Source organism: Nelumbo nucifera, chromosome 3 (assembly GCF_055504915.1).
Source record: "Nelumbo nucifera cultivar China Antique chromosome 3, China Antique-T2T, whole genome shotgun sequence".
Classification (NCBI taxonomy): domain Eukaryota; kingdom Viridiplantae; phylum Streptophyta; class Magnoliopsida; order Proteales; family Nelumbonaceae; genus Nelumbo; species Nelumbo nucifera.
In genome coordinates, this window is record NC_142651.1 from 78,401,020 (window position 1) to 78,415,965 (window position 14,946).

Genomic DNA, 14,946 nt, shown 5'->3' on the forward strand with positions numbered 1-14,946 from the left:
CTCCCTTAATTTGGTTTCAGATTTGGTCTGGTTTGGTTACAAGAACGAACCTACAAAATGCAGTTTTCTAAATTGGGAATAGGATTCCCGGTTGAGAGTAAAGAAATTTTTGAAATTTCGCCCAACCTTCCTGCAAGGTTCAGCCATCCATATGATGGATCTCCCATCCCATCAGTGGTATCAGAGCCAAGATCAAGTCTTGAACCAAATTAGAACAGATCTGAATCTACGCAAATGGGCAGAAGGCGTTCTACCCGATTTGCGCAGTTAACGTTTTTTTTTTTGGGGATTTGGTTCCCAGATTATGGGCAGGTGATTTGGAAAATAAATCTTTATTATTCTTTGATATTTATAGAATTGTTCTGTAAATGTTTCTTGAATTTTTGGGCTGCACATGTGATGGAGATCGAATCCTTTTGGTGTCAAGAATGGCACACCCAGCGATTTCTTCTCTATTCAATATTGGTCTGTAAATAATTTTTTTTATTTTTAGACAAATTGTATAGGAATTCGATGTGATGTAATAAAAGAAAAATTAGGTTTTTCTATTTTATTTCCATCCGGAGATTGCTGGAGCGCGCGACAGAGGAGAAAAAATTTTCGCAGAAACAAGTTTTGCAATCTACGATTTTGCAGATATCGATTCTACAATCTGCGATTAATTGTTCTTTGCAGGTTTGTAGGATATCCAAGAAAATCACAGTGCAGCCCTCTAATTTTAGTTTCTTGATGATTTGATTATCTTGAATTAATTTATTTTCAGATCATTATTCTTGAACTGGATACCAAAACTTGGGCCGATTTACACCAGATTTGGTCCAAACTGGTTGGACCGAATTGTTGGTTCGATGGGGTTGGTTTTTTTAACACTAATTCGATTTAGGCCAAAGGGTTGATGGCCCACTTCAAGATTTAATTCGGCCCACCTCTGTAAAAACCTAACTTTAATATGATAAAACTGAATCAGCCCTAATTTAGCTACATGGGCCGAACTGCCTTTTGCAGTACAGTCCATGTACCTAGATAATGTTATATGATAACATTATTGGCTTTGTTGGGCTGATACTGATTTAATATAATTAATTAAGGGTTTTACAGATATTTTAATTGATTGGATCAATTTGTTTCATGCATGTGATGTATGAATGTGTGATGTGCTACGTACATGGACCATAAGTACTGAGATAGGAGGGAAATCTCAGAGATGAACAAATGGAAATGGAACATAGATTAAAAGCCATATCTATGTAGATAACATGAATCAAATCAGGTTGTGGACTAATATTTGCTTTGCCTTTTATTAGAAATGGCAAACGGACAATTCGCCAAACTGTTGGAAGATAATAAGCTCAAGGACCCAAATTACGCTGACTGGTATCGTAACCTTATGTTGGTTCTGACATCCGAGAAATTGGACAAGGTTGCTAAGAACCCTGCTCCGGATCATCCGGGTAATAGGGCTTCTGAGGCCCGCAAGAGGGAATATCAAGAATGGGAAGAGAAAAACTCTCTTGCCAGGTGCTATATCATAGCCTCCTTAGACAATCAAATACAGCGACAATTCGATCAGATCGAAGTGTCCAAAGATATCTTGGATAGTCTAAGGACAATGCATGAAGAGCAAAATCATTCTACTTGTCAGAAGGTCCTAAAACAGTTTATGACCGCACAAATGTCCAAGAACCAGCTAGTTCATGACCATTGTCTTAAGATGATGGGGTACATCAATGAATTGGAGGCTCTTGGATCTGGACTAGATCATGTCACCAAAGTTGATGCCATCCTGAACTCTTTGCCTCCTTCCTTCAATCAGTTCATAATGAATTACAATATGAACAAACTAAATGTTAACCTTCAAGAACTAAGCAATATGTTGCAGAGGGCCGAAGAACTGATAAAGAAGGATGAGCCCATTGTCATGCTTGTTTAAGGAGGCAAATCGGGCAAGAAGAGGAAGGCAAAGAAGAAACCTCAGAAGAAAACTAGCAAGCCTAAAAAGCAGAGGAAGGACAAAGCATCAAATGCTTGTCACTTCTGCAAACAGACCGGCCACTGGAGGAGGAACTGTCCTCACTACCTGAAGACCAAGAAACAAGGTAATTTTGAATCATTTGTCATAGAAACCAATATGTTGGTGACTTCTACTTCCTAGTGTATTGACTCTGGGGCTTCTACTCATGCATGTAATACATTGCAGGGGTTCAGGACAAGTAGAAGACTGAGTAACGATGAAGTGATTCTTTACTTGGGGACTTCTGCAAGCGTTGCAGCTACAGCTATAGGAACTGTAGAATTGTATTTTAGAGAAGGAATAATTACATTAAAAGATTGTCTTTATGTACCCAATTTGAGAAGAAATTTAACTTCTGTTTCAAAACTGTGTGGATGGTTATTCTGTTCTCTTTAGTAATGTGATTACTATCAAAAAGAATAACAAATTCCTCGCATATGGAGAACTAGAGAATGGTCTCTATATTCTCCATCCTTCTCTGGAAACAAATATAACCGAAACTACGTCGAATAAGAACCCCAAGAAAAAAACCCGTGATACAATTAATCCGTGTCTGTGGCATTACTGACTTGGCCACATTAACATAGATCGTATCACTAGGTTGGTAAAAGATGGTCCTTTGGATTTTCTAACTGTAGATGATCTTCCAACCTGTGAACCTTACCTTCAGGGTAAAATGACGAAGCGGCCATTTACCGGTAAGCCTAAAAGATCTACATGCACACTTGACCTTATACATACTGATGTATGTGGTCCCCTGAATGTTAGGACACATAACCAGCACGTTTATTTTATAACATTTACCGATGATCACTCTCGGTATGGTTACGTGTACCTAATCACAAGTCTGAATCCTTTGAAAAGTTCAAAGAGTTCAGGCAAGAGGTCAAGAAACAGTTGGGGAGACACATTAAGGCCCTTCAATCAGATCAAGGAGGCAAATATCTCTCTGACGAATTCAGGGACTACTTAAAGGAAAATGGGATAGTATCACAACTATCTCCACCTGCTACACCATAATTAAACGGTGTGTCAAAGAGGAGGAACCGGACTTTATTGGATATGGTCCGATCACTTCTTGTACACTCGGAATTACCCACATCTTTTTGGGGTTACGCATTGGAGACTGCGATATACGTGCTGAACCGGATTCTAACCAAATCCGCTCTGAAGACCCCCTATGAGCTTTGGACCAATAAGAAACCAAGTGTGAGACACTTGAAGATTTGGGGTTGTTCGGCACCTGTTAAAAGAACAAGTGTTGACAAATTGCAATCTAAAACCAGTTGTTGCCTATTTGTAGGTTACCCAAAAGGTTGTGTAGGGTATTTAATCTATGACCCAGGAGAGCAGAAGGTATTCTGTAGTCGAAATGCCCATTTCTTGGAGGAAGATTATATCTTGAACAATCACCGTCAGGAAGTTGTTCTTGATGAGGAGAACTCAGGAGTAGTGGAAGATGTCCCACAAGCTCCAGTTAATAACCTAAGAGATCTACCCGGGCATCCAGGCCTCCATTTCGTTACGGCTATGTCCAAGAAAGTTACTTGGTAGAAGCCACGAACAGTGAAGAGGATCTCGTGACTTATACGGAAGCTATGTTGGACATAGATTCCTTGAAGTGGGTAGATGCCATGAGAGCTGAGATGGACTCAATGGAGACCAATGGAGTCTGGACACTGGTAGATTCGCCCCCTAGGGTAAAAGCAATTGGTTGCAAATGGATCTATAAGAGGAAGAAAGGCCCCGATGGTAAGGTTGGGACCTACAACGCTCGTCTTGTGGCGAAAGGGTACACTCAGAAAGAGGGAATCGATTATGAAGAAACATTTTCGCCCGTGGCAATGCTTAAATCCATTAGGATCCTGCTAGTTGTAGCAGCATACCATGACTACGAGATTTGGCAAATGGATGTCAAAACCGCATTCCTGAATGGAGATCTTACTGAAAATGTCTATATACAGCAACCGCAAGGTTTTATAGCTGTAGGTCAGGAACACATGGTATGTAAACTCAACCGATCAATATATGGACTTAAGCAAGCTTCTAGAAGTTGGAACATCCGGTTTGACTCTATTGTCAAACAGTTTGACTTTGAGCAAAATCCGGATGAGCCCTGTGTTTATAGGAAGACCAGTGGGGATAAGGTTACGTTATTGGTTCTGTATGTAGACGACATTCTACTCATTGGGAATGATGTAGGAATGATTGACTGCGGTGAAAGTATGGCTTTCGTAGCAATTCTCTATGAAAGATCTTGGAGAAACCTCTTATATCTTGGGACTTGGACTTTATATAGATAGATTGAAGAAGATAATAAGATTATCCCAATCTACTTACATTGACAAGATAGTCAAAAGATATAGTATGGAGAACTCCAAGAAAGGAAATGTGCCTTTCAGGCATGGAGTCACTCTCTCCAAGGGTATGTCTCCCAAGGCACCTGAGGAGATTGAAGGCATGAAGGAAGTTCCCTATGCCTTTGTCGTAGGGAGCATCATGTATGCCATGCTGTGCACTCGGCCAGACAATGCTCAGGCCGTGAGTGTGGTAAGTAGATACCAATCTAACCCAAGACAAAAGCATTGAACCGTTGTGAAAAACATATTGAAATACCTTCGAAGGACAAAAGAGTTTTGTCTGGTATTCGATGGTAGTTCACTACAGATCTTTGGGTATATCGATGTCGATTTCCAGTCAGACCCAAATGATAGGAAGTCCACATCTGGATACATCTTTACGACGGGGTCCTGTGTAGTAAGAAAAATAGTCCACAACCCAAGCCGAGCACATTGCCGTAAGTGAGGCTGCCTAATGAAGGAAGGTGTTCATTCCCTTTGTCAGACAAAGTGAATGATAGGAGATGCACTCTCTCTGATGAAAACCTAAACTGTCGGCAATTGATTTCAACCGTTGAAATTTGTTTTTGCAAAATATAATTATATATAGATATACATATATATATATATATTAGGGTTTCAAAATGTTTGCAAAAGGTTTTAATTCCCGAGATCCATGTGAGTAGAGAGTGCAGCACTGAACCCTGCAGCCGAGGGAAAGGTCCTCTCTTGTCGAGCAGTGTTTGATCCTTGGGCCTTCAAAATATGGCTGGACCCAATGACCATTTAATGTAAATGTTGGGCCCATTAAAATCCCATAGTGATGGACTCAGGGATTCACTGTATTCAGCAGTGAATTCGGCTAGGCCTTGAAACAGAGGCTAGGCTGAACCCATGTGGCTGATGTGTAGATCAATAATAGGGTCCCACGCCATATAAAGAGAGCCAAGCTAGCCAGCATTAAAGTGGAAGTGAGCCTGAAAGCTTAATGGGCCTAAAATCCCATTTCTAACTGGGTTAATTAGATTAATTAAATAGGAGCGGATCTGGGATTTGGATCAGCAGATAAGATAAGGGATTATCCTTATCCACTTAAAGAGTACAGATCCAAATAAAGATTTGGATCAAAGGAACTCCTAATTTGATTAGGAAGTCTAATCTTTATCTACAGATAAGATAAGGGATTATCCTTATCACTTAAAGAGTCCAGATCCAAATAAAAGATTTGGATTAGAAACCTCCTAATGGGATTAGGAAATTGTCTCTTTAAGTCTATAAATAAGAGAGCAGGGCGAACCTCCAAAGACACATTCGCTGAATACAGAGAGAAGACAACACAATTAGACTGCTCTTGCCTTCTGCTCTTTTTCTTCCTATTCTTGCCGCCCTACCCTGTTCGATCTCCAATTCTTGGATTGGATCAAGATTTGATCTTGATATTGTTTCTTGCCAAAAGAAACAATTTAGAAGTTGTGCTCACTGTCTCATTCGATTCATGCTGAAGAATCACTAGTTCTTGGTGAAGAACTACCTACTGATCCTGCCTCACCCTAAGTTGTGTCATCTTCAGTGGAGGGACGATTTGGTACTCTCTTTAGGCGTGAACACCTACGTTGGGAGGAGCATCTTGCGTGGATTACGTATCAGGTATATCCCAACCTTCCTACAGGGTTCGGCCATCCATATGATGGATCTCCCATCCCATCATACTGTTGCTATGATCCAGTCTCTAGGAGTCAGTATGTTACTATGGATGTCACCTTTTTTGAATCCACATCGTTTTTCTCGAAGGATCCTTCTCAAGAGGAGTGTTTTGGGGAAGTGTGTGAGCAGTCTATTCCTCTTCCAGTTCTAGTTCTTGTGTCCACTCCTTTGTTTGATCCTCCTATGTCACCTACCTTACGACCTTCCTTGCGTCCTGCTTCTCAGTGTTACTCACGACAGTAACTTCACAAGGAGGTTGATTCCATTGCTAAAGAACTCGCATCAATTCCTATCGGTTCCTTGGAGACTCCAGATTCAGTTGACATGGATTCAGGTATTGCTCTTGATCACTCTAATGTTTCAGTTCCTATTGATTCTACTAATCTCATTACAGATGACTTGGACCTTCCTATTGCTCTCAGAAAAGGGAAGAGAAAGTGTACTGCTCATTGTATTTCAAAGTACCTATCATACAATGGACTTTCTCCTTATCATGCTTTCCTTTCTTCTCTCGACTCTTGTGTCTATACCCATGGATGTCAATGAGGCTCTCTCCAAACCTAAGTGGAAGATAGCTATGCAGGAAGAAATGAAAGCCTTAATTAAAAATCAGACATGGGAAATTGTGGATCTACCAGAGGGCATGGAGACTGTTGGATGCAGATGGATTTATACAGTTAAATATAAGGCAGATGGAAGTATAGAAAGGTATAAGGCCAGACTGGTTGCAAAATGATACACCCAAACCTATGGCATTGATTACTTAGAGACCTTTGCACCAGTTGCAAAGATGACTTCTGTTCGGATCCTTCTCTCTCTTGTTGCCACGTACTCTTGACCCCTGTTTCAACTTGATGTGAAAAATGCTTTTCTGAATGGAATTTTGCAAGAAGTATATATGGATCTTCCTGCTAGTTTCTACAGCGATGCTGAAAAGGGGAAGGTATACAGACTGAAAAAGTTACTTTATGGTTTAAAACAGTCTCCCAGAGCATGGTTTGATAGATTCAAGAAGGCCTTGATTGCTTTTGGCTACACTCAGACTCGATCAAACCATACTTTGTTTGTGAAGCGGAGGGGATCCTTGGTGTCAGTCCTGATTGTTTATGTGGATGATATTGTTGTCACAGGAAATGACCTAAGTGAGATTGACAAATTTGAAGAAGAATCTACACAGAGAATTTGAAATTAAGGATCTTGGGGAGCTGAGGTACTTCTTGGGCATTGAAGTTGCAAGATCAAAACATGAAATTTTTATCTCTCAGAGGAAGTATGTTCTGGATCTTTTACAAGAAACAAGGAAGCTTGGAACAAAGGCTGCCAGTACTCCTATTGATCAGAATCACAAAATTAATGCATCATAAGGTGAGCTGGTAAAGGGCATTGGGAGATATCAGAGACTTGTGGGGCGACTGCTAAATTTGTGTATGACAAGACCAAATATCTCCTATGCAGTGAGTGTGGTGAGTCAATACATGCATGCCCCACGAGTCTAGCATTGGGAGGCTGTTGACAGGATTCTTGCTTATCTGAAGGGACACCCAGGTAGAGGCATACTATTTGGTGACTATGGACAGTTGAAGCTAGAGGCTTATACAGATGCTGATTGGGCAGGATGCCTTGATGACAGAAGATCTACTTCAGGAGTCTGCACCCATGTTGGGGGTAATCTAGTCTCGTGGAAAAGTAAAAAACAGACAGTTGTAGCAAGATCAAGTGCAAAAGTTGAATACAGAGCCATGGCACATGGAGTTTCAGAACTTTTCAAGATCCGCTCCTTGTTAGGAGAGATTGGTGTTGAGGCAGAAGAACCTATGGTGTTGTACCGTGATAATCAGGCAGCAATTAACATTGCCCACAACCTAGTTCAACATCACAGAACAAAGCACATTGAAGTAGATAGACATTTCATAAGAGAAAGGGTGACTTCAGGGGAAGTTTGTCTTCCATACATTGCTTCTGATTTGCAGCTTGTTGATGTTCTCACAAAAGGTGTTGCAAAGAACAAACTGGAGCATGATCTACGCAAGTTGGGAATGTGTGACATTTACTCCCAACTTGAGGGGGAGTGTTGAGTTGGGCCAATTTCAAGTTATTGGGCCCAGTTATTTATCTTTTATTTTTAAGTTGTTAAGTTAGGAAGTTATTGGGCTTTAGGCCCATTAGTTTATGTTTTTAAGTTGTGACTGTTCAACTACTTAAGTAGCCGCCCTACTAAGGGCATTCTTGTAATCTCTCATTATTTTAATTTATGTATATAATTCAAAGAGGGGTTGGCGGCCAGAACTATTCTGTTTTGGGCGACATTCCACTCTCTTTTCTTCTCCTCTCTTCTTCTCTACTGCTGAAACCTTTCAACTTCTACTTTTCTTCACAAGGAATTCATCTAAAACTGTAATCAGCAACTTCTACTGATCCCTTCCATTACAACCAGGATTTCTGCCCTCAAGGAGTCTCCCACACCTATTGCTCATGAGTAAAAGGGCAATAACTCCTCCCTCCTCGTTCTGAAAAACACCTCCAATACCTAAAGGGCTCAGATTCCCCTCACTGTGTTATGGACGCATTCCTCGGGAAGACGTACCCGTTGCCACCGGCAGCAACAGGCACCCGACCCACCACCACCACCACCAGTGATTCAATGATTCTCATCCTACCCAGTTCGGCAACAGCAGCCTTATCTAGATTAGATTAGATCATCTTGCTTGTTCTTATCTTATTCTATTGCTCTTATCTTATCTTGTTAGTAGCTTATCAGATTAGGATTAGCTTATCTTATCCTTAGCAAGATAGAACTGGAAGTCTCCTTATTCAGTAAGGAGACTCCCTTTGATTAGGACTCTTGTAATCTCCTATTTAAGGAGACCCCATTATTGAATGAGGATATCAAATTTCCAGTCAAGAAAGAGAGTAAAAGGAGAGTTCGGTGATCTCTTGGACAAATCACCCTCTAGGACGCACAGATAGGTTCAGCTAGGAAGGGGAGGAACAAGGGAAAACATGAGCTTTTCCCTGTGGACCGACCCGTGACGCGATCCTATTTCCGGACCCATAACACACTGCTACCATCAAAATTCAGTTTAAAAAACCCAATGGATAACTCTGACAGTGATGGCTTCTATGATTTCTTCTCTGTTCCTTTCCTTGTCAAAAAAAATTCTTTGATTTCATTCTTCCCATATTGCCCAACATATTGCCACTCTTGTACACCTCCAAAGGGTTCTTCCTCCTCTTTCTCAAGTTAACAAGGGAAGAAGCAAACAAGCCTTGAACATTTGGCGGGGGGTTCCACCTGCACCCAAACAAAGAAAGAAACCATTCCCAAATATAAGGAGCAAAAGGGCAGGAAATTAATAAGTGGTAACTAGTCTCACCATTAGCCTGCAAAGGATGTACCAATTTTGTCTCTTTCTTTGGAGAGGTACCAAGTTCATTATTACAAAAAAAAAAAACGTCTAAAATGGGAGGGAAATTGTTCTTTCAACGGGAGGTCACCCAACCACACATGTTCCCAGAATTTGACAAGATTACCCGAGCAAAGGTTGTATGTAACAAAGGGAAGGAAAACCAGCTGAATATCATAGATTGATTTCCATGGAGAAGCTCTTGTATCCCTGTTCAACAGTCCAGCATCCCATCCATTAGTTGCAAGCTCATGAATGCTAATAATCACCTTTGCTTATAATTTATCCTTTTCAACTGACAGTCTTCATAACCATTTCCCTATAAGAGCAATGTTCCTTTTCTGAATATTTCCAACACCAAAACCTCCAAATTTTTTGCACTTACTCACCACCTCCCACCTAACCCTATGATCTTTCTTCTCCTCACTAGGCTCCCACAAAAAGTCCCTCACTAATTTTTCTAATTTTCCACTCACACCTTAAAGAATTTTGAAAATTGAAAGGTAGTACACAAGAAAATTAGCCAACGTAGAACTAATCAATGTAATTCTACCCACCAAGGACAAATAGCTTTTCTTCCAAGATGCCAACCTTTTAGTGAACCTCTCTAACACTAGGTTCTAGAAACTAGCACATTTTGGATTACACCCAAAGGAAGCCCCAAATAAATCAAAGGCCACTAAGCCACCCCACAACCTAAGATTTCAGCAACATCAGATATCTCTCCCTGATCCATGTTAATCCCTGCAATGCAACTTTTCTCAAGATTCACCTTCAAGTTTGACAATCTCTCAAATAATTGAACCACCAACTTCAAATTTTGTGTCCACCTCCAATCACCCCCTTCATAAAACAATATAGTATCATCAGCAAACTATAAATGGGTGATTGGAAGTTTGGAACACTCTCTCTACCCACTCTCCAACCCTTCACCAAGTTTCTGGAATCCGCCCTAGAAATTAGTCTTCCAAGAACATCAACAATCAAAATGAAAAGCAATGGAGAGAGAGGGTCCCCTTGTCTAATTCCCCTAAGAGCCTGGAAATGATCAACAACTTTCCCATTCACCAAAACAAAATAGTGATAAGTCCTTATAGACCCCTTAATCCATTTACACCATTTGTCCCCAAACACAACTCCTCAAGACCTGTAAGAGGCAGTCCCAATCTACCGAATCATAGGCTTTCTCAAGATCCAATTTACAAACGAAACCTTTTTTTTCCACCTTTTTCATTTCTTCTACACTTTCATTGGCTATGAGAATATGATCAATGATTTGTCTGTCTTTCACAAAAGCCCCTTGATTTGGGGAAACAATGGAAGAGAGAACATGCCTTATTATATGAAAAAGCACTTTTACAATAATTTTGTAGAGGCTATTCACCTAGCTGATGGGCCTGAAGTCCTAAGGGTGAACAACATCATCCTTCTTTGGAATTAGGGCAATGAAAGTGGGGTTTAAGCCAGGATTAATCACATCCCTCCTGAAAAATTCATTGGAAACTTCTTGGGTATCAATTTTTGGAATCTCTCAACAGTCCTGATAAAAAGCCATTGTGAAACCATCCGGCCAAGGAGCTTTAGATCTATCCATAGAAAAAGTTTCTTCTATGATCTCTTACAAATCAAAACTCATCTCCACCCACATCTGAAGATCTTCTAATAATCTCAGCCACTCTAACCCATCCAGCCACACCCTCTCCCTTAAAGACCTAAAGATAGATTTAAAGTGATCCACAAAAGCCTTTTCAATCTCACTTTGTTGGGTAATTATGGCTCCATTCACCACCAATTTAGAAATGAAATTCTTTCTTTTCCGACCATTTGCCAAAGCATGAAAAAATTTAGTATTACTGTCTCCTTCCTTAATCCACTTATGCCTAGATTTTTGTCTCCAATTGATCTCCTCCTTAAACAACACATCCTCCAACTTCTTCCTAAGGGGCCACCTCAAATCTTTATCTTCCACTCCCAAGGTCCTGTTCTCATCTTTAAGATCCAGTTCCTCAATTTGGCTAATTAATTCCTGTTTTCTTTCTTCCAATCTCCCAAACTGATGGATAGTCCACTGTTTTATTTTGGCTCTCAGATCCTTCAACTACCTTATGGAATAACATGCCCTTCCATTTAACTCTCGGCTGACTTCCTTCCCACCATTCCTTAACTTTCTCCAAAAAGCCACAATGACAGAGCCACATGTTCACAAATCCGAACGGAGTAGGGCCATTCCCTCTAAACTCTTCCTTGGCAATGGAAATAGACCAATGGTCTGAAGTCACCCTAGGTAAAGCTTTGAAAGCCAAACTTCCCCAATATTCTTCCCAGTCCAAGGTAAACAAAAATCTATCCAACAAGGAACATAATGGATTAGCTTAATGATTGCACCACAAGTGAACTTGTGGTATGACAGAGGTAATTCCTTAAGCTGAAAATCATTAATAAATTGATTGAACTTCTTCATACTGGAGCTGCTTGTCTGTCTTAAATTATTGGACTCTTCACCAAATCTGATCACATTGAAGTCCCCCCTGAGCACCAAGGTCCATCCCACAAACCTCTAATATCACCCAACTCCTCCCACAATTCATTCCTTTCTCTATAACCATTCGGACCATAAACATTTGTTAGAACCCATTCAAACCCATCATTCACCTGAAGAAACTTCACGGAGACTATGAATTTACCACAAATTCTTCCACTCCTTCCACGCAATCATTCTGCCACAAGGTAACAATGCCCCTAGAAGATCCCAAAGAGGAAGCAAAGGCCCAACTAATACCTTTGGCCATCCATAAACTTCGAGCCCATTTCCTATCAAAATTCATCAATTTAGGCCATGTTTGGTTCACTACTCTGGGCCTCATTCTTTTCATTCTTGCTCATTTTGGGCAAGAATGAATAACATTAAAGTGTTTGGTTACAAAATTCTTGCCATGGGCCACATTCTTTTTAGAATGAAAAACCAGCCCCATAGCCCAAAAATTGAATAGCATGTAGCATGAAAAATAATTGTGCTCCATCTTGCTCATTTCATTCTTTGAGGAAACTCTGCCTACAAAATTGTTGCCATAGATGTTTACTTTTACGAAAGCACTTTTACGAAAGAACTTTTATAAAAGCACTTTTACATGAAAGAACTTTACGAAAGCACTTCTATAAAATTACTTTACACAAAAGAACTTTTATAAAAGTAAATTTATGAAAAGTACTTTTGCAAAAGTAAAATGCTTTTATGGAAGCACTTTTACAAAAGTACTTTTACGAAAGCATTTTTATAAAAGTACTTTTATGAAAGCACTTTTATAAAAGTACTTTTACATTAAAGCACTTTTTACGAAAGCACTTTTATGAAAGTACTTACAAAAATACTTTTATAAAAGCTCTTTTAAGAAAGTACTTTTATAAACGCACTTTTTACAAAAATACTTTTATAAAAGCACTTTTAAGAAAGTACTTTTACAATACATCTATGCCAATTGGTAAACATCGACTGTTGGAGACCTAGGTTGGCGGTTTATTAATACCAACACAATTTTTTTAAGAATGAAAATAAGCAACATGGGACACTTGCCAGTCTGAAAAGAATTCATTCTTAGGAAAAAAGAATGAGAATTGAACCAAACATGGCCTTAGACTCTTGAAGAAAAACAACATCCAGACTTTCCTTCTTGATCAACTCCTTGATTGTAGCTCTTTTTCTCGGTTCCCTAGACCTCTAAGTACTATCAAATGCATAAGATATAAGTTGAATATGTGTGCAATCAGTTACCTGAAGGTGGGTCAAATTGTCAGTTCTCTGTGCATCCAATACTCGACGTTGAAGAGTTTTCCAGCCCCAATGTTCAAATTTTTGAATGTGTCTAATTGACCCATCATGTGTACACTCTGCATCCACAAGAACCTGATTGAAATTTCAAAGAATCACTCCATTATGAAAGGAGCAAATAACATAAAACTCGAACAAAGTTGAAACAGTTGAATAACCAACTCAATGAACGAACACAAAAAAAAAGGCCAACCATATACCTAAATACCAGCAAGCAGTCTGCTATGGGCACACAATACCTTTTTCTTGAAAATGTAAAGCAACTGTATTCAACTTTGTTTTTGACAGGCCAACAAATATCCTTTTTACTTATTAGTGGACCTGATATTATTTTATTCTTGTATGTGATTAATGGGATGCTTGGCATCTTTGTATATACTTGTTTTATTCATTAATAAGATTTTTCTGTTATCTATCAAAAAAAAATAGTGGGGCACATGGACTAATCTTCTTATTTGTTATTTTCTGCCACCCTATTAAGAGCATATATCTAATTTTCCTTTTAATTGGTAACTAATATAAAAGGTTGTGGGCACTCCCTCAAACCTCATAACTTGGACTGATTCTCTCACATTCTTCTCTGCTCTTTTCTCCCTCTCTTGTCTCCTTTTCTTTCTTCCTGCTGCAACCTATTGCTATTTTGGGTTTCTTATAGAACTCTTCATTACTTTTTACTGCTGAGTTATTTCAACCTAGAGATTAGTTCTCATGCAGTCTTAGTCCAGGAGACTGCATGAGATACGGGGAAGTGCTGGAAGAATCAACTCTTTTGGCCTGGTTTTGGTGATTTCCTGAAGAGATAAAGGTTGCTCCCCAGCAGGAGTCTTGGAGAAGTGCCAAGGAGTCACAATAAACCACAGAAAACCTATAAATCACTGCACGTAGGGTGATTACATGGACTGGGTATGGCATTCAGGGCTTTCTGAGATAGCTTTGCATCTTTATTGAGATCAATCTGGATTGTTTACCATTTAGGTACTTCTGGAGAGATCGATCACCTTATCCCCCTTATTTCAGGATCACAAAATGAACCCTGTAGTAGTGAACTAGTGCTAGACCAACTGTGATTGGTCTGTTGGGCTTGGTTGGAGTTAGTATAGTTCATTGTAGAGACCAATTGCCTTTGGAATGGTTTTGGTTGACTCTGTAGAGATTGAATGTTGGTTCTCATTCTTCCCAACCCTATAGAAGTGATGGGAATCAGTTCAAGGCATATCTAGGGAGAACTAAATTCATTCCTGTGCTTTTTTTTTGTGAAAAGTAAATAAGAAAATCCATTAAAAAAGAGAATACAGAAGGAAGGTGATAATAAATCACCCGAAAGAAGAGCAGACTAACTTAGACACTTCTTACACTAACAAAAACAGCCAGCTAAAAAGAAGACTAAAAAAGAAAAACTAACTCCTTCGGAACCAGATCCTATGCTTATTTGGCACCACTACAATGATATGGAGCCCACATGGAATTGGATTAGCACTGGGATTAACTTAGAAAGATCCTAGAATCTTCAGTCCACTTTAAGATGCTATTTTTGTGGTCAACATTGCTTCTGGACATGGCTAAAATGGATTTTCTACATTTCTGGACACCAAGGAATACCTTCTAACTATGCCTAACCTCCCTCAACCTAATTCTGATAGTCCCAAGCATACCTTCTAACTC

The 14,946-nt window shown here is 39.6% G+C and overlaps 1 protein-coding gene across 8 annotated transcripts in view; it reads right to left on the bottom strand.

The window, feature by feature from the left end:
* LOC104610247 (S-adenosyl-L-methionine-dependent methyltransferases superfamily protein) overlaps positions 1 to 14,946 on the bottom strand; it is an 82,238-nt gene that overhangs the window by 41,278 nt on the left and 26,014 nt on the right. For 7 of the 8 annotated variants that reach the window (XM_088901169.1, XM_088901170.1, XM_088901168.1 and 4 more), the window contains exon 7: positions 13,228 to 13,359. The exons of the other annotated variant lie outside the window; for it this stretch is intronic. In XM_088901169.1, coding sequence (XP_088757295.1) covers positions 13,228 to 13,359 — 132 coding nt within the window. The remainder of the gene's footprint in view (positions 1 to 13,227; positions 13,360 to 14,946) is intronic. 8 annotated transcript variants of the gene reach the window in all.